General features: G+C 38.2%; 1 protein-coding gene across 1 annotated transcript in view; it reads right to left on the reverse strand.

Moving 5' to 3' along the window:
* The window catches only part of LOC114471559 (E3 ubiquitin-protein ligase BRE1-like), a 36796-nt gene extending 13819 nt beyond the window's left edge, over positions 1–22977 (reverse strand). Inside the window, exons 1-2 of the mRNA XM_028460405.1 lie at positions 22917–22977; positions 2078–2121 (exon numbers count right to left, since the gene is read on the reverse strand). Coding sequence (XP_028316206.1) covers positions 2078–2100 — 23 coding nt within the window. The 5' untranslated portion in view covers positions 2101–2121; positions 22917–22977. The remainder of the gene's footprint in view (positions 1–2077; positions 2122–22916) is intronic.
* Between the last annotated feature and the right edge of the window lie 4635 nt (positions 22978–27612).

The following is a 27612-nucleotide window of genomic DNA, read 5'->3' on the forward strand; positions in this document are numbered from 1 at the left end:
TATCATTCAGTCTGTGGATGTTTAAGCTCGCAAAAAGCCACTCACGTTTATGTTTTGTTTTGCAGTGTTACGGTCCAAATAGCATCCAAATATACTGGTGACTGACTATCAACTGTGTGGCTGGTATGAGGAACAATAGATGTTAGAACTTCTACCATTTGACACTTTTGCAAAAACAATTACTGTACAGCTTTTTTGAGGGCAGTAAAAATGTTTATTTTGCACGTTATAAATACCGCTAACAGCAGCCGTCAACACACACGGAAGTTGATCACAAAAAACAAGGAGCACCAGTAGATTTATTACACCAACCTCTGGTTCCACATAACATGAGCATGTTTTACTTAATTTATTTATGTATTAATAACATTTCAATTCACCAGTAATGTGACTTATGCTTTGCTTCTTTATATGTCTGCCCAGTCACCAGTTAATCTGGATACTACGGGCGACCGTGGCTCAGGTGGTAGTGGGTCGTCTTCTGCTCGAGAGGTTGGAGGTTCGATCCCAGTACCTACTATGTGTCGAATCAATCAATCTTTTATTTGTATAGCGCCAAATCATAACCAATGGTATCTCAAGACACTTTACAGTAGAGCAGTCTTAAGGACGGACTCTTCATTTTATGGATACACACATATGCATATATACGTATATACACATACAAATGTATCCCACACCCAACATGAATTCATCATGGTGGCAAGGAAAACCTTCTGTTAAGCAGCAGGAACCTTGTGTGGATCCCATTCCTATAATGAACAGCCATCCACGTTATGCTGTGTTGGGTGTGTGCAGAGGAAAGGGTGGAGACAGAGTTGTTGAGACTCTGTAACTCCACACTGAGGATCCCACGGACCTGCAAGACAAAAGCCAGAAGGAGTACAGGAGCAAACACACAAGGGAAGAAGCAGACATAGAGGGAGTGTTAGAGAGAGGAATGGGACCCTCTCCGGTCCCTCTCTAACCTAAATGACCTCTCTCTTAATGCCCTCTCCAACCTCTCTCCAACCGAGCATGCCAGACCCCCCCCGGCAGTCTATGCCTATTGCATCTTAACTATGAGCTATGACCTGGTTCCTAACTAAAAGCTTTACCAAAGAGGAATGTTTTGAGCCTAACCTTAAAGGTAGAGAGGGTGTCTGAGTGTCCTTGGGCAAGACACTGAACCCTAAGTTGCTCCCAGTGGTCGACTAGCGCCTTGCATGGCAGTCCTGTCCCACTGGTGTGTGAATGTGAGAGTGATTGGGTAAATGAGCTGACATGTAAAGTGCTTTGAGACTGCTTCAGTGTGGTGATAAAGCGCTATATAAGTCCATTTTAGTCCATTTACTATTTGGACAGTAACGCTGTTCGGTAAAGTTGGCAGATATTCACAGATTCGGACTTCCAGCATCAATAACTCTTTAACAAAATCAAAATCATCGACACAAATTACACCTCTGCCAACGGTGTGAGGTGGAAAACACTCTACAAGATAATTTTTTTTATCAAACGCAGCAGAGTAAAAGTTTGTCTGTGTGTCCCCTTTGTGTGGTGAGATTAAAACATGAAGCTCTCGTCCTCGTTTCCCCGTAAATATCCAAATATCACACAAACAGAACCAGATTTAATTTTAAAACAAAAAGACGCTGCTTGTTTGGTATTTCCGTTTTCCTGTTTCTGGTTTTAGATTAATAAAACAAAAAAATAATCAAGTTTTTTTTTTGTTTTCTTTTTTTGGTTTTGAAACAAAATAACCAAAGAAGGGTACACGGATGTGTCACTCATGTGGTCTTCTGTGTTACAGCCAACAAGAAAATGTTGCTTGTTTCTCCCGATCGACGTGATACGCGATGTTCGCCCCGTCCAATCAGAAGCCTTCCCAATGCCCAGACCTACAGCGGAATTAACTAAAGCCAAATAAACCGGTTTTCCATGTAAACCTCAATTGGAGAATTATTATATCCATGTAAACATGAAGCAGAACACTTTAATTCCGAATGATTTTATTCGGAAAAACTAATTCCGAATTAAAAATGATCATGTAACCGTGGCTGTTGACATCCTGTGGTGTGTGAACGTGTTTAGCACTCACAGGTTTTCCATGCTTGAGTCCATGGCTTGGCTCTGGTACTGGTACTACTGGAGGTGGAAGAAGAAAAACACCTGTTACTTTAAATAGAGTTTGCATTATCTTGGGGGGGGGATGTGAATGTGTCACTCTACCTCATCTTTGTTCATTTCAATAAATGTTCCTTTTTTTATTTGAAACTTGTACCATTTGTTATCATCACAGTGTAATTTTTATGATGTAAATTGAGCGAGCAAAGGTAGTATCGGCTCCAAATATCGGCTCAAGAAAATCGGCAGTCCTTATTGGTCATCGGCTAAGGCTGAAAGAAATATAATCGGTATCGGCATCTGCCCTAAAAAACCCATATCGGTCAACCCATTTGTGGCACCAACTCCCGATAACATATCAAAAGCCAAAGATGGAAAACTGCAGGTGATATTACCTTGGCTGAACTGTAAGAAACTGATACCAGACTGTGATGGCCATCCAATAACTGGTTCAGCAGAGCACTATGCTTTGTATGACCGATTCCATGAGGACAATACAAAGGATCCCCGAGATGCCTTGCGCAAACTTCGGCTGGTCCCACAACTTGCAGGACAAGTCAACAGTCAAATAGCGGAGCAACTTTTTGCAAAAATGAAAAAAAAAACAATTACTTCTTAAACATGTATCATCCACCATCACAACACCCACAAAAACAAAAAAACAATTGGATGCCATTAAAAAGACCTTTAGAACTGAAGTATCAATGAACATCTACAACCAGGCAGTGTTGGGTAACTTCAACCTACTTTTACTATGCAACGTTAAATACACCACATTAATTATTCATTGAATTTTTTGCCCTAACTTTTTTTTTAATTTAGAAAATCAAAGATCGTCAGGGACATACAGTACTGTTAAACCTGGTCCAATGAACACTGAGTTACCAGCAGGTGAGTAATGATGCTCTTTTCCTGTCATGGTCATAATTTTATTTTTCTCTATGGATGTAAGCTCATATGAGGATTGACAGGTCAGGCGTTAACTGTCATTTTCCATTGCATTTCGGCAAAGGCAGTGCCCCCCACAGCAGCCTTTGACATGCCCACCACTGAAGCCGTTGACATGCCCCTCACAGCAAAGCCTTGGGAAGAAGACTGGAATCCTATCCAGGAACAATTTGTAAGTTAATCAGTAGAAATATTAGTTTGTGAATGCACGCTTTACTGTCTGACTAATATATGTTACATGCAGCTTAACTCCGTGCTGCACAAGAAACGGCCTACGGGAGAAATTATTGTTAAAGAAGGGTCCGCATGCCTTACACGTGAGGAATTCTGTTTCTCAGGTTTGCAACGATACATGGATTCCATTGTAAGTAGTGAAAAGTTGGTAAAAACAAGAAAAGGAAAATCCACGTTTGTTTTTGTTTATGCTTTTTCACATATGAAATTACCTCTTTTACAGATCGGAAATGCCTACATGAAACTCATCCATGAAGCAGCTCAGCAAAATGTATGTAATATAAAGGCTAATAAATGCTGTAACTAAAAGGTTAAATTAAACAATACGGCTTTACTGTCTATTTACGGTCTTCACTTTTTCATAGGGCAATGACATTTATATAGAGGACATGTACGTCGTTCCTACCTGGAAGCCCACATGAACCAACATTGTTGCTCACTTTCCAGTGAGTATCTACCTATAAAAGCAAGGGAGGTCTGTGAGTGTGTGTGTGTGTGTGTGGATGTGTGCGTGCGTGTGTGTGTGTGTGGAGCAAATATCTCCCAGACACGGTGCGAGTTCGACCAGAAACTTGGTCAATGGGTTCCAAATACCCCGAGTGTGTGTATCTGTTATTTTGGAGTAATTTGGTCATTTCAAAATGTTTATTTTAATTTTATTTCACTTCTGGACGGCCCCGAAATGAAACCTATTCATCTTTTGACCTCAGGGTGTGAGGGGGCGCTAGCGCACCATCTATATCTATTTCACTGCACAGCTCCTCACCCGAGCAAGACTCACGTGTGCGGCCACTGCTCCTCCACCATGCTATCGTTAGCTTCTCAAACACGGGAGCTCTCTGAATAGATCATTTGAAACTGTCAGCCACTGGTGAGTCTTTTGCAGACACGTTTACCATTGTTTTAACCATATAACTGATGCTCAATAACGCGCTGTTTCAAAAGAGTCGGTTTTGACCTCAACCCGTTCAATACTCCAACTGGAAAACTGCTGATTCTGTGTGGTGCCGTGCATGGAAGCTAGGCTCTGACCACTCGGTTCGAAGGTACAAAATGATTTTTGTTCTTTAAAAAGGCAGCCGAATTGTAGATAATACTTTAATTTACTTTCTCACTGATGTAGTTTGGAGCTTTATGTTTTGTTTTGCGCAGTTTTGTTACTTTTCTGATTGGCGCTACAATGTTTATGGAGTTTGGTTATCAGCGTCTCAAACATTTCATGGAACACACAGACACGGTATTTATTTATTTATTTAAATATACTAAATGAGTAAAAAAAAAAAAAAATGCACAAAAAGACAACTGAAAGAATAAAAAATACACGACTCCAAAAAACATACATTACAGAAAAATACAACAAAAATATGAAAATGACTCAAAATACACAAAACTAAATATTTATACAAAAAATGACAACAGAATCACACTAAAATGGCAACAAATAACTATAATTATACAAAAAATGCACAAAAACACAACAGAAAGATACACAAATACACATAATGACTCCAAAAAACATACATTACAGAAAAATATACCAAACAAAAAAAATAAATAAAAGTAAGTAAACAAAAAACAACAACAAACACATTTATCATGTTCATGTCCCATTGAATTAAACCAGGGAAATCGCACATGCTGTTTTATTTTGCACCCGAAAATAAACTCCTTTTCTGATTTGGAGATGATGTCATTTCAAAACGCTAGTTTGACCGTACGTAGTTAGACTGGACGGACCTCACCCGGAAGTGATTGACGGCAATGGCTGCTGTGTTGAAAGCTACACATTTCTCTGCAGCGCATGTGAGAGAGAAAAAACATATATTACAGAAAAATACACCAAACGCCAACAAAAATATGAAAATGACTTCAAAATACACTAAAATAACAACAGAAATGCACAAAACTACACAAAAAAAACCGAACAAAAACACACAAAATTACTCCAGAATCACACTACAATGGCAATGTTATGGCAATTTTTATATTCATCATCATATCATCAAATGTATGTTCATGTGTACAATTTGTCATGTTTTAATACATGACGACTCCATTAATCTTTACACTTTTGAACAGCTGAATCATGATTAAACAGTACAGATCGTATTATTCTCAGTGCAGCACAGTCTCTGCCAAGGACATACACTGACGCACACACTTATCAAGACAGATAAAGACTGGAGCCAAACCTTCTCATAACATCTTCATCATCCTCCAACATTGCCACTATGGGCATCTGACTCCCTCCCTTTTGTCTCTCACTGTTGGGACCTTTTCTTATCTGTATAAAAAGCTTAAGCTTTGAAACTGTTGGAGCGGGGCGCGGCACTTCCTTTGGACGTCCGCCTGGACGGACGCTAATTTTGTTTCACTTTGTTCCACTTTGTATTCTTTTATTTAGTTTAGAATAAAATCATTTTTTATTAAATCATCAATGCTTCTCCTGGATTCTATCATTCAACCAGAGCAATGAATCATGTCTCAAATGAGGTCAACCGTAAATTCTGCCGTAACAATTGGCGATCACGAACAGGACCATCTTCTGTCCACCCCTCGGACAGAGACTGGAGCACGAACCATCGGTTGAACCTCAAACACCAATTCGGACTAAGGTAAAGCTGCCTTTATAAATATATATATATATGTAAATTTTCATTTACATATATATATATTCGCTCTGTGTTGATTTTTTTTTTGAACCAGTCAAGCATTGTATTGATTTTCAGCTTTGAGCTTTGATTTTGATCCTCAGCTGTTCTGTGTTTTGACGCAGTGAATAGCTATGAGAAGGGCTCAAATGGTTGAGGTTCTGTGCTTTTTAATGCTGTAGGTTCTCTCTGGTTTTCTTCGGGCTCGGATATTTTGTTTAGGCATAAAATACGGCTGGTCATTATTTACTTTGGTTTTGTTCGGACACCCACAGACAGCCTGTGAGGTCCTGACCATAGATAGACGGGCAACAAGGTTTCCAAAACATCCCAGCGGTGCCATGATCTGAGTTCACCTCTGTACCGAAAGATTAAAACCCCAAATCTAACCTAAATTGTGTTTCTGTGAATCAAACAGATGAAGAATCCAATAAACAAATGCATACGCATATACAATCTTGGTATGATGTGAACTCAGATCATGATTCAGTGAGTTTTACTTCTTTTTTTTTTGTAGTTGTTTGGCTTTAAGGCTCTCATTTTGGAGAGAGCCGGCTTTGGGTTTTTTTGTTTTGTTGTTCTCTCGCAGTGAGCTGCTGTGTTTTTTGTTTTTTTTTTCTCTCAGAACAGACGTGTGAACACACACACACACACACACACACACACACACACACCCACACACACACCCACACACACACACGTACAGAGAGAGAGAAAGGGAGAGAGAGAGAGAGCACACACACAGGCACGCGCACGGGCGCACGCACACGCACAGGCACGCGCACGCACAGAGAGCCACACCCAACAGAGAGAGAGAGAGAGAGGTGGCGCTCCTCACTGGCCAGTTTAGTGCACTACACACTTGTGACACAACATTGTGATTTCTCACTTCTCCCCTGCCGATAGAATAGTGCCATTACACACAGACACTATTTTTATTTTTATTTTAAATTTTATTTTGATTTCATGTTTGATGGGCAACACACACACACACACACAGATGAATACAGTATTTCATTTTATTTATTTTTTTTTAATATTACTGTTACCATCATTATCATTTTTTATTATTTAAATTGTTAGTTTCTGTTGGCTTTGTGGTTGTCCCCTGAAGAAACGACATCTTCAATGAAAGAATGAAATCACCTTCAACTCTTACGCTAATGGAATGTCAACATCATTCAAAGGACCAAGCATCAGAAGGAAATGGACAATCAAAGGTGTGTGACCTTTCAGGACTCAAGGACTCAACTCCCATTCAGCAAAGCAATGCTGAAATAACTCGCTCAGTCCCAAGTCAACTCTTCATCGTCTATGAATGGGCCGCATGCCAATGCCCCATCATCAAAGACTGAGAACCTGTGGGCGTCGGAGTGGACACTCCCCCCACCAATGAGTTGCGAGTTAAACGCCACGACTACTGCCTGAATGATGGGCAGCAACTGCAGACTGGTCACACGTCTGCTGGAAATCTTCACCAAAAAGACACTGTTTCAAAAGCCACAAGGATACCAAGCCACAAGAAGTCCACCACAGCCTTTGGTGGTAGTGCGCACGCACACGCACAGGCACGCGCACGCACAGAGCTAAATCACTTTAGCCTTGAACTTTGGCATGGAGGGGGACAACTAGCAAATAGCCAACAAGCTTCTCCTTCGCACAATACTAACCCCTCTATCTTCTGACTGTGCACTAGATTATTTTGTTTTCATTTATTCTCTCACACGCAGACAGACCAGACATACAGTCACACACCCACATTCACAACTATGAGAAACACAGGACCACCAGAACTTCACACAGAACCCTTCTGTTTGCCACATGAGATCAAGTGTGCCCATCATTTATCTTTGCTTTTATTCATTATGTTGCTCATTTATTTACACTGCTTTGGCCTTTATGAGAAAACAACAAACAAAGGGGAAGAAAATAGTGTTACTGATAAGGCTTTTCTTTCATTTATTTTCTTGATTGAGGGGAGGGCCCCCACAATGCAAGATATGGTTACATCCGCTGAAGACAGAGCCCTCTGTTGCCTCAGCTTTTGGAGCTGAAGTTTTAATTTTTATTGGCCATGATTTTTTTGAGCTCATACGTTTTTCTCCTTTGTTATTTCTGAACGATTCTTCTTTTTCTCTTTTGTTTTTTACTCAATTTCAGGAAAATTGAGACAGAGATTGAGGACTGCAGCCTCAACAATTTTAAATTTTGACATTTTTTTTGACCGATACCTTCGTAAACAATCTGTACCTTACCCTTTTTGAAGCTGCTTGCGACAGACAGCCTAGTTCAACATTCATTGTTTTCATTTTGCGCGCTCCCCCCTTACCGCGTCGGACTGTCTGGCCGGCCCAAAGCCACTCGACAGCATGGGGGGGGGTACCAAATTTTTCCTGAGAAAAAAAATGTCCCATTAGTTGCTATGAGTACATAGGCAATTACTTTTCAAACAAGAAGTCCTGGTTTAATGTGCAGAAAAAGGATAAACCTTGCTAGGGAAAGCGCTCTTCGGGGGATAGTGGTCCACCTGATTTGATACATGCTTGGTAACCGAAGACCGTTCTGAACAAATTTCTACGTTCCCTTAGAGTGAGGGTTAAGAGAGGTTGCGTGCTCCGTTCAATGTTGAGTGATATTAGAGGTGCCCAGAAAGTTCTGACAGTTGAGTTTCCCTCAGGTTGCAGACCGAGGTTGAGTAGACTGCCGATTCAGAGGTTTTTTTCTTAGACTTCTGGAGTTTATGGTGGTTGAGTTATTCCCAAACTCTTATTCTTCAAGAGTAGCGGTTGAGTAGACTGCCGATTCAGAGGTTTTTTCTTAGACTTCTGGAGTTTATGGTGGTTGAGTTATTCCCAAACTCTTATTTTTCAAGAGCGGTGGTTGAGTTTCCTGCTGATTCAGAGATTCTTTTTTACATTTCTGGAGATGGACAGCGGTTGAGTTTCCCCCGCGGACCGGGGTTGAGTTTGGTTATTGTGCATGGCCGTGCGATTGCTGCCTGATCAGCAGCTAGTAGACTGTCAGTACTGCAAGGGACAATACTCTAAGTGTAGACTCCGCCAAGGCGGAAGTAAAAAGGAGCGCACCTCTTAGTAATCAGACGATACCAGTAAAAAGCAATTAATTAACACTAAAAGGTTGCCAAGCATGAGGGGGCAATAAGAGCTCATTGACCCCGAGAGACGAGGTGGACTGGCTATCGCCATTGGTGGGTTAGATGAGACCTATATTCCACTTAGACACTGCAGCAAAACCTTGTGAATGCATGGACGTGAAAATTGAGGCATGAACGTGTGCGGTGCATGAGTGACTGAATGATGACACGTTACGTATGCCTGAGAGCGTTGTGAGTGCGAATGTGCCGTGGACGTGTCATTGAGTGATTGACCGATGAATGGCTGTTTGACCACACATGTTCCTCTGTTTCACCTTCTTTTCCTCCTGGGTTTTGATGCACTTGATCTTCTCCCTGTTTTTGCCAATTATGTAGTGGGGTGTTCAGAAAACACTGCTGCTTGTTAAAAATTAAGGTTTTAGGCCTTGGGCCTTCTAAAAAGTTTACCAGGTTTTAAAGGTTTTTTTCTGGGTGTTTAAAAACACCAAACGACGTTTTTATATATGATACCACTTTCAGTGGAATGACTGGCTTTGACCTTGACTGACCTTACTGTTCATGTTCAGTGTCCATGTTTTTTGTTGTTATATGTGTATACTCGTTGTGGTGTGCACTTGTCTACGTCTTCCTCTTAGTTGTTGTTATTATGTAGCTTTTTCCAAAATACAGGTCGCTGTAAGGAGACGAATCAGATCCAACTAAAGAAAAGAGATATTTTAAATTATCCAGTTAAGTCTTAATGGTTTCCTCTCTTTCTGTTTCTGAGTGTTTCCTAACAGAATGCCACCGCCTTCTCGACTCCGATCCTTCCTCTTCGCCGCCATGCCTGGTCACTGCTTCTTATGATAAAGGATGAGAATTAAAGGGAAGTATTGTCCATAACTGTAACTGCAAAGGGGAAATAGAAATAGACACGTGACAATATGACATATTGTGGATGTTCTAACATAATATCTATTCCAGAGACTACAGAGACTTCCAATCCAACTGCAAAAGTGGGGACAGATCTTCAAATTTCCAAAGGGAGCGTACAGTTGACCCTGGCTTTGACCTTTTAAGGCTGAGGAGGAGGAGGTCGAGGAGGTTGGAGGGCACAAAGGCAGGCGGACACAAGAGAGAGGAAAACGGAGACACATCCAAAATGATCAGATAAGTGATTTTCCAATGATATTTATCATATGGTTTTAAGAATCCAAATGTATTCTTATGTAAAAAAGGGAAGGGAGGGGCCAACGTCCCTCTGATTCTTGATTTATATTTTATCATAGGAAAATATACCTCAAACCCTCCAACTATTTTCTTCTTGTTCCACCAGCACTTAGCGTGCAAGACCATAAAACACCTTCACTGGGTTTAGACACTTTTAAGGGAAAAATTAAGTGTTCTCAACATTGGGTTGGTGGCCCAATCTGGGTCGCCTGAGATTTAAAAAAGGGTCCTCCTGAAATTCTTGATAATTGATTGAAATAAGAGATAGTTTAAAGTTGAGTAACTTCCAAGCATTTAAGGAAGCTCTCCAAACCGTGCTGGGGCTCGTCACCCCCACGAATGGGATAAATACAGAGAGCAAAAGACAATATGATTGTTCGACTCAACTTAACTTTAATTCTGTCTAACCTTAAAGGGCCAATAATCTTGCTAAACTCTGGTTCAGACACAGAATAGGAGACACTTTTGCCACCAATTGACCTTCAAAATTAAGTAAATTACATCTCAAATAATAATTATGAGGGAAATGAATGAAATAAATGAACTGACAAATTCAGCTCTATAAAAGAATTAGGCTATGTAAATAGGTGTGGAGTGTTAACATTATTCAGAATAAATAAAGGATAGAATAAGATTTCTCCTTCACAAATAAGAGATAGCAAAGAAAATAAACAAACAATTTAAATAAATAAATAACATCATTTATTTATTTGGTTAAACTCATTTAGCTTTCTCACATCTCCATGTCTCCCAATTGTATGTATTCATCTTGAGAAGACATGTAATCACACTCCACACTTCTCCGTCTGACTTGCATGTCCTTCTCCGTCCGACTTGCATGTCCTTGTAAACAGTGGTTCTCAAATTGTTGCTTCTCACCAGGTAAGTAGATGTACCACAGATAATCACTGCAACTCCAGCTATGCTTCTTCTTACTCCAGGAAAAGAAAATCGAATTAATACTTCCTGCTTTTCTTTCAGCCTCATATTTTCCCACTCACGTGCGAATGCTACAGATAACATTGAGCTAGCATGGCTAAAAGCTCACTAACCCACACCTAACCATTGTGTGATTGTGCAGCAGCACCTTTTAGGATCTGAAAAGCTCTCAGATCCTGACCTCTGACCTGTCTCTGCCTTCCTGGCCATACTAACTATTCATTTAGTTAGTTAACTAAACCTAACACCCCTAAACTTCTATTCTATTCTATTTTATTCTATTTTATTTAATTTAATTTTATTTTATTTTATTTTATTTTATTTTATTTCATTTCGTTTTATTTTTTTATTTTGTTTTGTTTTGTTCTGTTTTGTTTTTCCCCCCCCCCCCCTTTTTTTTTTTTTTTTTCTGTCCAGGTACCAGCTAAAGCCTCAGTAGTGGGATCGCGCATGTGTTCAGGTACCAGCCAATCCCAAGAGTTTTGTTTTGGTGTTTTTCCCCCTCTTCTGTTCAGGTACCTTCCGATCCCAAGAGAGGTTGCCAGGTGTGTGGAGACTACCCTTCCTCAGACAACAACCAATCATCTACAACGCCGACCGGAACGACCCACACGGCAGTGAAGGTCGCGGAGCAGGCAACATGGATCCAAGATGATTGCCGACACCAGCTGATGCTGAGACGGAGGCTGACCGAACAATGAAGGGGGAACCGACAAGGCCACTGAGACACACACACAAGAAAACGCTCTAGAACAAGGGCCTAGTTTTGTTTATAAGCCACACCAAATGCTCATAGCTAGGTTGAGGGAGGACAACGTCACACCTAGCTGCAGGAATACAGTCATAAACCCTTCTGCTACGATTGAGGAAAATACTCAAGGTTCTTCACTCATGATGCTATTGGTTACCCCAGTTACCACTGAACTCAGCCGATGAAGACGAGTGATGTCCTTGATGCAAATGATGATTTTTGCTTATCTAGATGTAATAAAGGATGATTTTTGATGATTCATGCCATTGATAATAATGATGAAGTTTTTTTAAGGTTTATTTCCACATTTTTCTTGATATATCTGTGCCTCACAAAAGAAGAATATATCCAATGTATGACAATAACGATGCTAATGGTTAACCCTGACAGACAGCAAAGGTGGAATATAATAATTTTGTTTCTTGATTTGGTCGTTGAGGCGACCAAAAGTGGGGAATGTTATGGCAATTTTTATATTCATCATCATATCCTCAAATGTATGTTCATGTGTACAATTTGTCATGTTTTAATACATGACGACTCCATTAATCTTTACACTTTTGAACAGCTGAATCATGATTAAACAGTACAGATCGTATTATTCTCAGTGCAGCACAGTCTCTGCCAAGGACATACACTGACGCACACACTTATCAAGACAGATAAAGACTGGAGCCAAACCTTCTCATAACATCTTCATCATCCTCCAACATTGCCACTATGGGCATCTGACTCCCTCCCTTTTGTCTCTCACTGTTGGGACCTTTTCTTATCTGTATAAAAAGCTTAAGCTTTGAAACTGTTGGAGCGGGGCGCGGCACTTCCTTTGGACGTCCGCCTGGACGGACGCTAATTTTGTTTCACTTTGTTCCACTTTGTATTCTTTTATTTAGTTTAGAATAAAATCATTTTTTATTAAATCATCAATGCTTCTCCTGGATTCTATCATTCAACCAGAGCAATGAATCATGTCTCAAATGAGGTCAACCGTAAATTCTGCCGTAACAGCAACAAAAAACAATAATTACACAAAAAATTCACAAAAAGACAACAGAAAGGCGAAAAAAAAATACACATAATGATGACTTCAAAAAACATACATTACAGAAAAATCTATCTAAAAAGCAAGGGACGTCTGTGTGCGTGTGTCTGTGTGTGGAGCAAATATCTCCCAACGCGGTGTGAGTTCGACCTGAAACTTGGTCAACGAGTTCCAAATACCCCAAGTGTGTGTATCTGTTATTTTGGAGTAATTTGGTAATTTCCAAATGTTTATTTTGATTTTATTTCACTTCTGGACGGCCCCGAAATGAAACCTATTCAGCTTTTGACCTCAGGGTGTGAGGGGGGCGCTAGCACACCATCTATATCTATTTCACTGCACAACTCACTTCCGGAGTGTGCATGAGCTCCCGTGGACTTCTCTTTTCCCTTTTGAGGAAAAATACTTTTTTACTGTTCTTTATTTGGTGATGACATTTCGAAATGTTTATTTTCATGTTAGTTAGACCGTACGCTATTTAGACCGGACAGACGTCACCTGGAAGTTATTGATGGCAATGGCTGCTGTGTTGAAAGCTGCACATTTATCAGCAGCGCGCGTGTGTGAGAGAGTCAATGGAGATTTGTGTCCAAGGTAGAGAGTCACACACTTACACACACCGATCAGGTGCGCTTCACTATTGATCACCGTGTGTGTGTGTGTGTGTGTGTGTGTGTAACGGACCACCATTTAGTCCGGTTACAGTCTGTGTCACGACACCCGTCCATTGGGTGGCAGTGACTGCAGTGTTGAGTCAGATCAGTAAACGGTGCTACATAGTGAAGCCCGCCTGATGATTACTGTCGCTTCACTCACGACACACCTGCCACTACATCTAACTACTGAAAATAGATAAGTTTAGTGAAAGTTAGGCAGGCACACACACACAAAACAACAAAAAATATGAAAATGACTCAAAATACACAAACCTAAATGTTTATACAAAAATTACACAAAAGACAGAAAAATACACCAAACGACAACAAAAACATGAAAATGACTCAAAATACACTAAACTAAATACTTATAATCCCACATGAATGCATACTTACGACGGGCACTGTACATTACAGAAAAAAACACCAAACAAAAAAAATATTGAAATGAGTTAAAATTAGGGATGTAACGATTAATCGTAAGGCAGTTAAAAATCGATTCATAGGTATCACGGTTGATATCGATTTTTTGACAATTGAATCGCAGTACTTTTTTTAACCAGCAGAGGGCGCTATCCGGAAGTGTTGGCGGCGGGCGGAGTCTGCTAATACTTTCTTTCTGGCTGCCTTCTACTCTTAAATATGTTAATAAATGATTCATTACCCCTTTAGCACCGAAAGAATATCTGTAATATTACTTGAATATCTGCAAAAGTCACGTTTTTCTATTAGCTCTGTCTGCTAGCATAGCTTCTCTTCTTCACTGCTAGAATATCTGCATGCCAACCGGCCACTGTGTTACCTGCGCCCTCTGCTGGTCCAAACAAATATGACGTAAATCAGTGCAATGACGTTTTTTTTTTTTTTTAAAGTCCAATTGTTAAGGCTCAAAATACATTTTCAGTTGCACTTTTAAAAGAAAAACTATTATGCAGTTTTGCATTGTTTATTATAGAACCAGAATTTAAATTAATAGGCTTCATTTTCATTTGTATTATTCCTTTATTTATTTAATTCAAGATTTATTTTTAGTTAAATTGCATTGTTTTGAATAGTTTATCAAGGAATTCTTTTGACAATGAAAAATAAAAGGAAAATAATACAGTATTTTCTAATTTTTTCCCAAAAAAAAAATTTGTCTACAGTCCCATTTTGTAAATGAAAAAATCGTGAGAGAATCATATCGTGAACCCAGTATCGTGAATCGAATCGTATCGGGAGTTGAGTGAATCGTTACATCCCTAGTTAAAATAAACAAAAAAAACACATTTATCATGCGCATGTCTCATAGGATCAAACCAGGGAAATTGCACACGCTATTTTACTTTGCACCTGCAAATATACCCCTTTATAATGCTACAGAGTATGTTGTTATTATGATGCCCATAATTGACAACTCTTCTTAAGCTCTCACTATATGAATACATACTTCCGACGGGCACTGTACTCGACTTAAAAAAAAACATACATTTACAGAAAAATACACCAAATTACTCCTGATTCATACTACAATACAATATACAAAAATACACGACTCCAAAAAAACATACATTACAAAAAAAATAAAAATAAAAAAACAGCAAACATTTATGCACAAAAAGACAACAGAAAGATACACAAATACACAATACTCCAAAAAACATACGTTACAGAAAAATACACCATACAAAAAATATAAAAGTGATGATGAAGTGATGCACATGTCCCATAAAATTAAACCAGGAAAATTGCACCCACATTTTTCACCTGCAAATATACCCATTATGCTCCCATGTGAATACATACTTCCGACGAGCACTGTACTAGTACAACAAAAATATGAAAATGGCTCAAAATACGCAAAACTAAATATTTATACTAAATATACATAAAACTAAATATTTATACTAAAAATACACAAAATGACTCCTGAATCACACTACAATGGCAACAAAACAATTATACAAAAAATGCACAAAAACACAACAGAAAGATACAAAAATACACATGACTCCAAATAACATACATTACAAAAAAAATTTAAATAAAAAAACAGGAAACATTTATGCACAAAAAGACAACAGAAAGATACACAAATACACGACTCCAAAAAACATACGTTACAGAAATATGCACCAAACAAAAAAATATAAAAGTGATGATGAAGTCATGCACATGTCCCATAGAATTAAACCAGGAAAATTGGACCCGCAAATATACCCATTATACTCCCACATGAATGCATACTTCCGACAGGCATTGTACTGGTAAATAAAATACCAAATTATTTTTCCTGCTGTACAAATGTGCTAACCAGTAATGACGTTTCATTTATGTTAGGAGGATGCCGACATGAAAGACTTCTTAGTCTTTCCAGCATGAACTGGGGAAAATGGGTCAGATCACTACGTTCTCTGTGTAATTAAATGACACTGCTCAAGATACTAGATGTTGTGGTAATATGTTCAAATTATGTGTATTACAGCAAAGTGCACTCCTGTACTACTTCCGTGCACTAATTAGTTTTTAACTTCTGTGCCTTTTTTACCTATTATCAAAATATAGATCAAGAGGCCCCTTCTGAGAGAGATGCTGTTTTTAGACTCACACAGTACACAAAACATGAGTCTGGGTTTGGTGATGCTGAATACATTTTCAGGTCCACAGATGAGACACTGTTTGCCATGTTCATATTCATTTTTTTTTTTTTTTTTACTTGTCTGCATATGCTGTCAAAGGTCAACACTACAAGAAGTGCAATCAATATGAGACAGCAATGCATGTTTTGTTATTGCAATAAAATAAATTGACTTATTTTATTGCTTAATTGTGACCATCACCAGCCCTCCCCAAGGAAAGGTAAGAAATCTTTTATTATAGGGAGGATATAAAAAGGGAGAGCAGTGTTACATCTAGGTGGAGGGGGGGAGGTGAAAGGGAGCAGGGAGGAGAGACTCAGGTAGGAAATAGAAAGGGTGGGGAAGAATAGATTATTTACAGTGAGGGTGAGATGTGAAGTTGTAGAACATATTGTGCTTTTTATGTTGTGTAATCAAGCCAGTATAGTGATAAGTGTGAAGCTTAGCTATAAAGTTGGTGGCTGTGGACAGGGGGAATGAGTGAGTGGTAGTACCTAAAGCAGGTTTTTGGGATTAACGTGTCTAAAGTTGAGCCCAGTATAAGTTTTATCCCACATCCCAAGGCGTGCCAGTGCATCGTATACCAGTATATGTGCATAACCGCTACAGCAAACCCGGAAACTGCCCCAGGCCCGCAGATGCAGCCAGGCCAGCAGAAAGAGCAAGGGCCAGGGAGCCCCAGGCCACCCCCCCACGGCCGAGAACCCCCCGAGACGCCCCCAAGAACCCAGGCCAAGAGGCAGCCACCGCCCCCCACACACACATCCGAGGAAGCCCCAAGCAGCCGAGCATCCAGCGCATCCCGCCACCGACCCCAACCCCAAGGCCCCACGCCACCACTCGCACAGCACGCATAAGCCAACAACAACAGCGTCACCACAGACTGTCGTGCATTCTTTGTTGAGAGTATTTTGTTCTTGTCAATTTTTTCACCAATGTACAGGGCTCGAGACTGCGGTCAAAATGGTCGCATATGCGAGAATGTTTTCAGTGTGTGCGAGTGAAAATTTTATCTGGTCGCATCCATGCGAGTTCGTATTGGGTGACGTTATTTTATACGGAGCGGCTTAGCGCTTTGTCACTCCCACAGAGTAGACTTCTCTTTCTCTCTCCCTCTCTGCGAGATTACTGTAAAACCGTCTATAAACAGGCACTGTGAATTGGCTGGCTGCTAGGTTGATCGAGATTTTCTGAGTGGAGGCTGGTTTGACCGCAGTGCTCCGGGTGAGCAGACGGTGCACGCTCACGCAACATGGCTGCGGGTAATGCAACGGTGAATGCACCGAGTATAAACACCAATGTGCTCTTTTGGAGTGTGTGCAGTCCGCTATGAACGGAGCCAGGAATAACGGTGAGTGCGCGCTCATATTGAGAGCAGCAGTTAAAAGGAAGAACGTGCTGAGCGCAGCGATGCAATGGCCCTCTATAGCTTTAAAAAAAAAAAAAACAGTCTCCAGGAGGACTTTAATCCAGGTGAGATGAGGTTAAATGTTTCCTTGTAGAGTAAAGGTTGCAGACCCCTGACCAGGGGAAGAGGGTTAGGAGACCCCACTATAAGAGCCTCTGAATTTAATTCCATGGGGTGAAGCAATGCAGATGCTAAATTACTTTTGCTACTGTTAAGTTAATTCAAGTTCAGCATTTCTGCAAAACAAAAAAAATGAACACATGTAACCAGTTGTTATGCTTTGCTGTTATTTAAAAAAAATTGTTATGTCTTCTTTTAAAATTATATAAAATAAATTACCTGTTATTTCAGCCACTGCTTGTTGCAGTAAAACTTAATATCGACACTAAAACATTTAGCAAATATATCTCGCGTCATTGTCAGTCTTTACTTCATACAAAACTACAGTACGCCAGTTAAGTCAATTATTCATTAGCATGCATGGCTATGCTGTACACTCCCCCACCCCTGCTCAAAAAAAAGAAAAAAAAAAGGTGCGACCAAATTCTGCAGTGTCACCACTGCAGAAGTTAGTGTAGATCCCTGAATGCATTAGCTTTTTCCCATTCATTACCTTAGTTGATCGTTATTGTTTGAAAGGCATGGCCAGAGGTTCGCTTTTTGGACTGTTGAAGCCAGAAGCTTGCTCCAGGGAAACCTGAAACCGTTTTACCGAGTGCCAAGGCAGAGTGCCATAACTGAAGAAGTTCTGCTCCATATGCAGGCGGCCACTGACCGCACTGCAAAGAAAACCAGGCTGGTAAACTTCATTGTCCAGTCGAGGGAAGCTGAACAGCATTTGGTGGTATTTTAAAAATGTTCCTGTATTCTCATCATTGCAGACTAACTCAGAAAAGATTCACTTAGGGTCTTTGTTGCTGATATTATCAGTGGACATAACATTTTGTGGCTGTTTTAACAGAAAACCAAAGTTCCCCAAATTCAAGGTTTTTGAGCCTTGGTTTTCCCTTAGGACATACTCAATGGCAAACTCACTACTTTGGTTCATCAGAGTTCTTCCAAAATGCCCATCTACCTGCACAGTGAGGAACAACAGGACAAGCTCTTTGCCTTCCTAAAGACTGTACTGTACAGAACTCCGACACAACTGAGCTTCACAGATGAAGTCCAGTTCATCTGTGGTGTTCTTTTTCCGGAGGCAGGCTGCAACATGTAATATTATTATAGATATTTGTGCTACTGCACTTTTAAAGGCTAAGTTAATAGCCCACCTTAATGTTGGTACTTGTGTATGTACTTGTCTAACATGGTTTGCTCTGCTGTAAAATGGTGTATGTAAATTATTTTGTTAAAAAAATTAACCATTTTCTTTTGAAAGGTCATCAGATATGGCCTGTCTGTGCAGGAAAATCTGTCCCTGCAAGAGGCTGAGCGGCTATACCTCAGTGGTCTGGCTTACCATCGAATGTAAGGCTAAATGATGTATTTTTTAAAACTAGTACAGTGCCAGTCGGAAGTATGCATTCATGTGGGTGCTTAAGTAGAGTTAATTATGGCCAAATGAGTATGTGTTTGAAGGTTGGATGTACAAAGAGGTGTACATACTCTGTACTCTGTAGTGTTATAAAGGGGTTATGCGGGTGAAAAATACAACAGTGTGTGCGATTTCCCTGGTTTAATTCTATGGGACATGAACATGATAAATGTGTTTGTTGTTTTTTTTGCTTGGTGTATCTTTCTGTAATGTATGTTTTTTGGATAAGTATTTAGTTTAGTGTATTTTGAGTCATTTTCACATTATTGTTGTCGTTTGGTTTTTTGTTTCTGTAATTTGTTTTTTCTCTCACACATGGGCTACAGAGAAATGTGTAGCTTTCAACACAGCAGCCATTGCCGTCAATCACTTCCGGGTGAGGTCTGTCCAGTCTAAATAGAGTACGGTCAAACAAACGTTTTGAAACTACATCATCCCAAATAAGAAAAGGGGTTTATTTTCGGGTGCAAAATAAAACAGCGTGTGCAATTTCCCTGGTTTAGTTCTATGGGACATGAACATGATAAATGTGTTTGTTGTTGTTTTTTTTTACTCACTTTTATATTTTTTTGTTTGGTATATTTTTCTGTCATGTATGTTTTTTGGAGTCATTATGTGTATTTGTGTATCTTTCTGTTGTGTTTTTGTGTATTTTTTGTATAATTATAGTTTTTTTGTTGCCATTTTAGTGTGATTGTGTTGTCATTTTGTGTATTTTTTTGTATAAATATTTAGTTTTGTGTATTTTGAGTCATTTTCATATTTTTGTTGTATTTTTCTGTAATGTATGTTTTTTGGAGTCGTATATTTTTTATTCTTTCAGTTGTCTTTTTGTGCATTTTTTTCTGTTTTATTTTACTCATTTAGTATATTTAAATAAATAAATAAATACCGTGTCTGTGTGTTCCATGAAATCTTTGAGACGCTGATAACCAAACTCCATAAACATTGTAACGCCAATCAGAAAAGTAACAAAACTGCGCAAAACAAAACATAAACCTCCAAACTACATCAGTGAGAAAGTAAATTAAAGTATTATCTACAATTCGGCTGCCTTTTTAAAGAACAAAAATCATTTTGTTCCTTCGAACCGAGTGATCAGAGCTTAGCTTCCATGCACGGCACCACACAAAATCTGCAGTTTTCCAGATGGAGTATTGAACAGTTTGAGTTCAATACCGACTCTAGTGAAACAGCGCGTTATTGAACAACAGTTATATGGTTTATACAATGGGAAACGTGTCTGCAAAAGACTCACCAGTGGCTGACGGTTTCAAATGATCTATTCAGAGAGCTCCCGTGTTTCGGTCGAAACTATCTCCCTCTCTCTCACTCGTGTGTTTACAGTCCGTGTCTGCTTGGCTGTGAGCGCAGCGATTGGCTCTGGCCGCACACGTGACTCTTGCTCGTGTGAGGAGTTGTGCAGTGAAATAGATATAGATGGTACGCTAGCGCCCCCTCACACCCTGAGGTCAAAATTTGAATAGGTTTCATTTCGGGGCCGTCCAGAAGTGAAATAAAATTAAAATACACATTTTGAAATGACCAAATTACTCCAAAATAACAGATACACACACTTGGGTTATTTAGAACCCGTTGACCAAGTTTCAGGTCGAACTCGCACTGCGTCGGGGAGATATTTGCTCCACACGCACTCACACACGCACACACACAGACCTCCCTTGCTTTTTAGTTAGATGTTAACTAAATGTTATTGTTATTTTAACTAATTACAAATACGAGTAGTTGACATCTTTAATATAGGAGTACCAGTGTTAGTGAATGTACCCTTTTCACATGTTACCATTATTCTGTCAACCATGCAGTGATTTTTTTTTCTAATATTACAGCGAATGGAGAAATTTTGTGAGGGGATTGAGAAAGAGCTGAGGAAAGAAGGGACACTTTTCAGTCGGTAGGTGGTGCTCACTTTAACAGTGGGTATATTGGTATGAAATGTGAAAAATAATATTTTACCAGGTAAAAGTGAAATATGCACAGTTTATCAGATATGTCAGTGCTATATCTACTATATCTGTCTTCTTCTTTTGTTGCTAATTTCTGTTTTTTTTTTTAAGTGGGAGTCATCGTTTTAGTGTGTGCTCGGCTTCTTTTTTTTATTTTTTTTATTATTGTATAAATAAATATATACCTACTCCAGAGTTGTCCTTGTGTATTGTCTCTTTCCTGTATTTCAAACTGTCATGTTTGAAATAAACCACAAAGGCCATTACATATGATTCCATTATTATTTTACCTGATAATTACTCAATTCAAGGTATGATATAATAAGTACTATTTGGCTGAATTGAATCTTCAAAATCTTAGCTAGACTATGAGTAGTACTTTGTGTAGAATTCTCTGACCCTGAAAGTGAAGACTCCAGCTCTGTAGACAAACTAACTGGGGTTAGAAATAAAAGGGGCATACTCTTTGAATAAGCCTTTTAAATTTCAATTATATTTACTCCATAAGTTAAAGTGGCATTGTCTATGAAAATGAGGATACAGCCCTATAAGTGCTCGGGCTCTGTTTTTTTTTTTTTTTTTGTAAAAATTTATTATTTGGTGTATTTAGCAGGGACTTTGTACATCAAACCGTAAGTATGGGTGGCTCTGTGTATAATAAGTGCTGTAAACGTGCAGCCATAGAAGAAGAGTGCAGCCCTGTAGCTGGTGCTATCAATTTATGCTATTTCTGCTTAGCTTTTTTCTACTTCCGCCGTGCTGAGATAAAAAATTTGATTTCAAAGCTAAGGTTCAAAGCTCATGTTATTCGATGAGTGCTGAATGGCTCCTTTTCAGTTTTTATGATTAGATGTATTGAGTTTGTATTAAAAATGTGTTTTATACGTAATGTATTCAATGCAGGGTTTTTTAAAAATTATTATTACTTGTATTTTGTTTGGATAAAAATAAAGCACATGTTGGAAAAAACATGATTATAATAAAACTCCATACGAAAATAAATAATTCATTTTCCAAAAAAACATGATTATAATATACTTTGCAGTAAAAAAAAAAAAAAAAAAAAATCAAAAATCAAAGTTAACCTAATGTAACTTTATTTTTTTTTAATCAGTATAACCCAGTACGGGTACATCTTAGTACGTAGCAGTCACTACTGAGATTTTAAGAGGAACTCAGTACGATGTGAACTCAGACCGTGACACCGGCTCTGCAGACACACCCTTCTGGAGATGAATAAAGTTTCTATCTAGTTATCTTATAGAGGAATAATTCTTTAAAAAATATGAAGGAAATAAAATCCACAATTCAGACCAAAACTAACACTGTTGCTGCAGAAAAAGCAGGGAGAAACTAATGCAGGCAGGAAACTGAGCACTTCCATCATCTGACCTTCACTGTGACACCAACTAGCATAGTTACCAAAATGCTACCAACTCTGTAGCTCGGTGCTTAGATGCAATTAAGATTTTTTTTTTTGGGGGGGGGGGGGGTTGTGCTAAAATGAAGGTAATAAAATGTATTATATAAATATTTGCTATAACCAAACTGTTTGAAGACGCATTTAACATGTGAAAGAAAGACCACACAAACATACTTTTTGAAAAAATCCGAACTGCGCATTAAGACAAGCACTCGGCAAAAAGCAGTTTTTAGTTAGCATTAGCTTCTGTTATACAGTTACAAAATGATTATGAATCTTTCTCTCCGTTTATAAAAGTGAATAAAACCAAAAACTCACCAGAAACGGACGTTCAATTAGCGGTTAGCTAGAAGGTGGATCTCTGCCGCGCCCTCGTGCGGTGTCCAGTCAGGGAGACTTTAAACTGACCTGAGGACAGTGAACGCAGCACAAGTGGCTCAGGTGGAGTCTTTAAACTGATCTGAGGACAGTGAACGCAGCACAAGTGGCTCAGGTGGAGTCTTTAAACTGATCTGAGGACAGTGAACGCAGCACAAGTGGCTCATATGGAGACTTTAAACTGATCTGTGAAAATGTCAATTATTCAAGAGTAATTTTAATTGAGTTTTTCCAGTTTTGTTAGTTGTATTAGTTGTAATAAATATTTATTTGGGTGGTTTGAATCATTATTATTGTTTTTTTTTGTTACATAAAAAAAAAGAAAACACTGAGGTAAATGTTTTAACTAAAATTGAGATTAAAAATAGTTTTCTGGCTGACCTTTACCTGAAAGCAGTCTAGAATAAGAATACCTAAAGAATTACTCAATGGCTCATTAGAAATAAACAGAAATTATGGAAAATATCTTGATATAGCACAAGATTAAAGAATCCCAGAGTTTTATTTGACTCTTTTGGCGGCACTGCAGACATGTGAACTCAGAGACCTTTTTTTATCATAAGAAAATAGTTAAAAAAAATGTTCTTCTTATGATAAGTATAAACATCTCATCCAGGCTCCTAATTCATGAACGTCAACACATCAGTGCTACAACAAAACAGAAGTATTTACAGGGGTGAATTGAAGACTTTTCCTTTTCTGACAAAGAAAGATTAGCTTAATATAAGGTTCTAATATTAAAAGCAGAGTGTTTTAACTGTATGATGCATACATTCTAACCACAATTTTCTTTAAAGAAATTACTAAGTTTTTAGCTTAATTAAGGGCTTGCACGATTACGGCCAAAATGATAATTTTGATAAATTTGATTAATATTGTAATCACAATTCTAATTACACTTATTTATCAAATTAGGGAAAAATCGGTGTTTTTATTGCACTACCTCTAAACAAACATGTGTACAGGTTACTGTACACAATTAAGCTTCAAAATTGAATTATATTTAAAAAATAAATAAAATTATTTCAAGAATTTAAAATGAACCAAAATCGTGATTAAAATTAGATTAATTGTGCAGCTCTTGCTTAATTTGAGGAAATTTTTTACAATAATTTGGCAATGTGTTATTATTATGACTATTATTATTATTAAGACATCAGGGTTTTTTTGAGGGTTCATGTTGGTTTATTGATCATTTACAATCTAATGATTCCCAGTGCTCTCCTAGTAGGCCTGACGTGGACATCTGCACACATGTAATGGTTTTCTTATGCAGCGATTCTCAACTGGTGGTTCAGAAGTTGGACTTGTATTATTTTGAAAGAATTTTTATTCTTTTGACAGGCATGCTGTGAAATGCATGTTGCACAGGAAAATATACAGATTTATGTTTAAAACAGATCATATATGTGTATTTTCAACAGCTGGTTTTGAAAAACTTAGTTTGGTTGACTGAATTCTAAAAAAAAGTGGGTCGCCATTTAATGTCCATGGCAAAATGTGGGTCCCAGGGTGAGACCAGTTGAGAACCCCTGTTCTAATGAATGCACACGTTCATGTGTGTAGTTAGTTAGGTGTGCAAAGCATAACTAGCTATGAGTGAGACTGAACTAAAACAAAATGTAATGGTTAGTGGTGTAATATGAGAAAATATTTTTCAAAGACGTTGAAATTATGGATTAGAAGAAATGCACTCCGTGTAAATGTCTTTAAATCACCTCCAATGTCCCTGCAGGTAATTAGAAGAAGCTTAACCTGGTGTCCAATTCAAACATGAACATGTTTTAATCCTTGAAATGAAACTGTAAGTATACAGAAGGAACAATAAGGGTTTAAAAACAGATTAACACCATATTTTATAACACTGACTGTACTTGTGCAGTAAACGCCTTCATTAATCAATTCAAAAGAGTAATTGTGGATCTCAAAAAATCATTTGACATCATTCAGAACATTTTGATATACATACATATATACATACATCGTCGTGCTTGGACATTGCTTGTGGCATCCCCCACATATAAGTATTGAGTCCAACATGATTTATTGTATTAATAAATTGCTATTTTAAGGTTTAAAAAATGTCAAAAGGAGTAATATCTGTGGTTAACACTAATCTTTTATATTCTAGTGATAATTTGCAAACATAAACATCTATGGTAAAGATTAAAAAAAAAAGTGGTTTGATGGGAACAAATCATTACAGAATTTAAGTTAAACTACATGAAAGTTATTTGGTAATTGCAAAAACAAAGCTTGAGCACAGTTATTGATAGATCCTGTAAGAGTTCATGAAAACAAGTTTCTGGGCATAATATTAGAGGATAAAATAAGTTGGAAATCACATATAAAACGTTTAGCACAGAATGTCACGAATCATTTCAATAGTAATTATAGAAAATATTCAAACAGAAATCCCTCCACATCCTGTTCACTGGTGTTACCATATTTAGATTACTGTGTGGATGTCTGGGAAAATACCTATAAATCACTATCCATAGAGCAGAAATGAGCACTAAGAATATTAAGGCTCTGGATCATACAGTACAGCCACTATTCTTAAAATAAAAAATAAATAATTTCAAAGATCTGGTTTACTTCCAAACAGCACAAATCATGTCTAAAGTCTAAATCCATGAACAAACTTAAAATCATTAGATTCCTGCACAGAAGAAGACAGAATAACCTTAACCTCTTAATCATTTTATATTTCAGTGTTTTGGAATCTTAAACTCAATAATCCTTTCACCAATATGTGATTAAAATTTTCTGCCATCATTGAATGGCATGGGACAACTGTGAGCCCTGGAAATACTGTGGAGTTTCATGTAATTTTTGTATTTGGAGAGGCTGAAATATCTACAAATGAATTAGTTAGTGATTTATTGATGATTCATGTTTTCTTTGTCATTTTTACTTTCCCCTGTCGATAATTAGTTTAAGCCACGTGAGTCAACCTCAAGGCCTGAGGGCCAAATCCGGCTCTTTATAGCATCCAATGTGGCCCACATTGAATGCTACAAAGGGTCACTTATGTCAGCAAAACCTGGTGAAAAGCAGGATTGTGGGGTTGACTAGCTCATGGAGTATTTTATCATATTATGCATACACGTAAAAAATAAAATAGTCCGTGTATCTTGATGCATTTTGTATGTGTTTACGTGAACATGGTGTCGTAGCCATGGAAACGAGATGCGTTATTTAACGTCACCTTGTGTCGATATGTCTTTAAATCAGGTTTGGGTAACTGCAAAATACAATATAGTAGATGAATAAGTTGTTATTGTCTATAAGGTTTTAAAATTAACTACTCTGTTTATAACGAAGACTTTAAAAACAATCATAAATCAGAGGTGACTCAAGTTAATCCCCTTTATTACAACAATCTGTCCTTGAAAAATCTCATATACTGTAAACCTTTTTAAAATATCTCCATCATTGAAACAATGAGAAACATTTCCTGCTAGAAACTGAAGCAAAAAAACTAAATTCAAGGCTTACAGAAGATTAAATAATCATTAAATATGCACTGTCCTAAACGAATAACTGTGACCTTGATTTCTTATAAAATCTCTGAACCTCCATGGAGGTTTTATCATCCAGGAGGGTTCACTTTTCCCACTGACATTTTTTCATTCATTCCACCGATATTTGGTCTCCTTCAGTCTTTCTCGTCTTTCTGCTGTGTGTGACAATTTTTTCAAAACAAAGCGACACATTTAATGATTCCACCACGTGTATGTAACATTACCGCAATTACATTATATTGGCTGTAAAGATCAACTCCTTAGCTTTCAGACACTGCTGGAATTTCTCCGATAGAGCAGATTTTAGCAGAGTTACGGCCTTATTACGGGACATATTAATGAACATCTATTTTAGCAACAATACATGTAAATATGCCATATAATAACAAAAAGTTGTCATTTGCATCGGCATTCCCTAGGCGGGTGTGTGCTGTGCAAACCTGGGTCCTGGCATCAAGCTAGATATTTGGCCGTAAGTGCCTATCTTGGCATCACAGAGCTACAACCTTCAATGGAAAGTGTACTTGTTAATGCTTTTTAAAAGATCCGTAACTAACAGTGAAGCCAGGCACCACAGCATGACCTTAGGGTTCCAGTTTTAAAGCTTGGACAGGTCAAAGCACCCGAGAGGTGTCTTTGGAAAATGGTATTGATCTATTTTGTCTTCCATCGTTGTACCTCAAATAAGCTGGGAAAGTTTGGAGCGGGCCTCGACCCAGGTGAGAATTGGAAATGAGGAAAGATCTATCTTTGCGGTTCTGGGTCACATTTTATCTTCCTTTCAACATGATATTGTGTATTACTTTGTCAAAAACTGGGCAATTGTCTCATCACTGACTAAAAAAAACAAAATGTGGCTCACTAAATGTGTCTTTTCCACCTCTTTAAACATAACTTAAAGCTGATATCCGGAGTTTCTGAGAAATCTATGTTTATGTATGATTCTTTTGGAATGCAAAAAAAATACCTAACTAGTCTTTTACTGGTCTACTGCTGGTGGTTATTCATATACATTAATGTATTTAAGTCTCTCCTTTGTCCTATAGACCCCTATACAAATGGAAACGATCGCCGAGTGCGCACAGCCAATAGGCTTCGACTTCTGTTTT

Source organism: Gouania willdenowi, chromosome 10, assembly GCF_900634775.1.
Source record: "Gouania willdenowi chromosome 10, fGouWil2.1, whole genome shotgun sequence".
NCBI lineage: Eukaryota > Metazoa > Chordata > Actinopteri > Blenniiformes > Gobiesocidae > Gouania > Gouania willdenowi.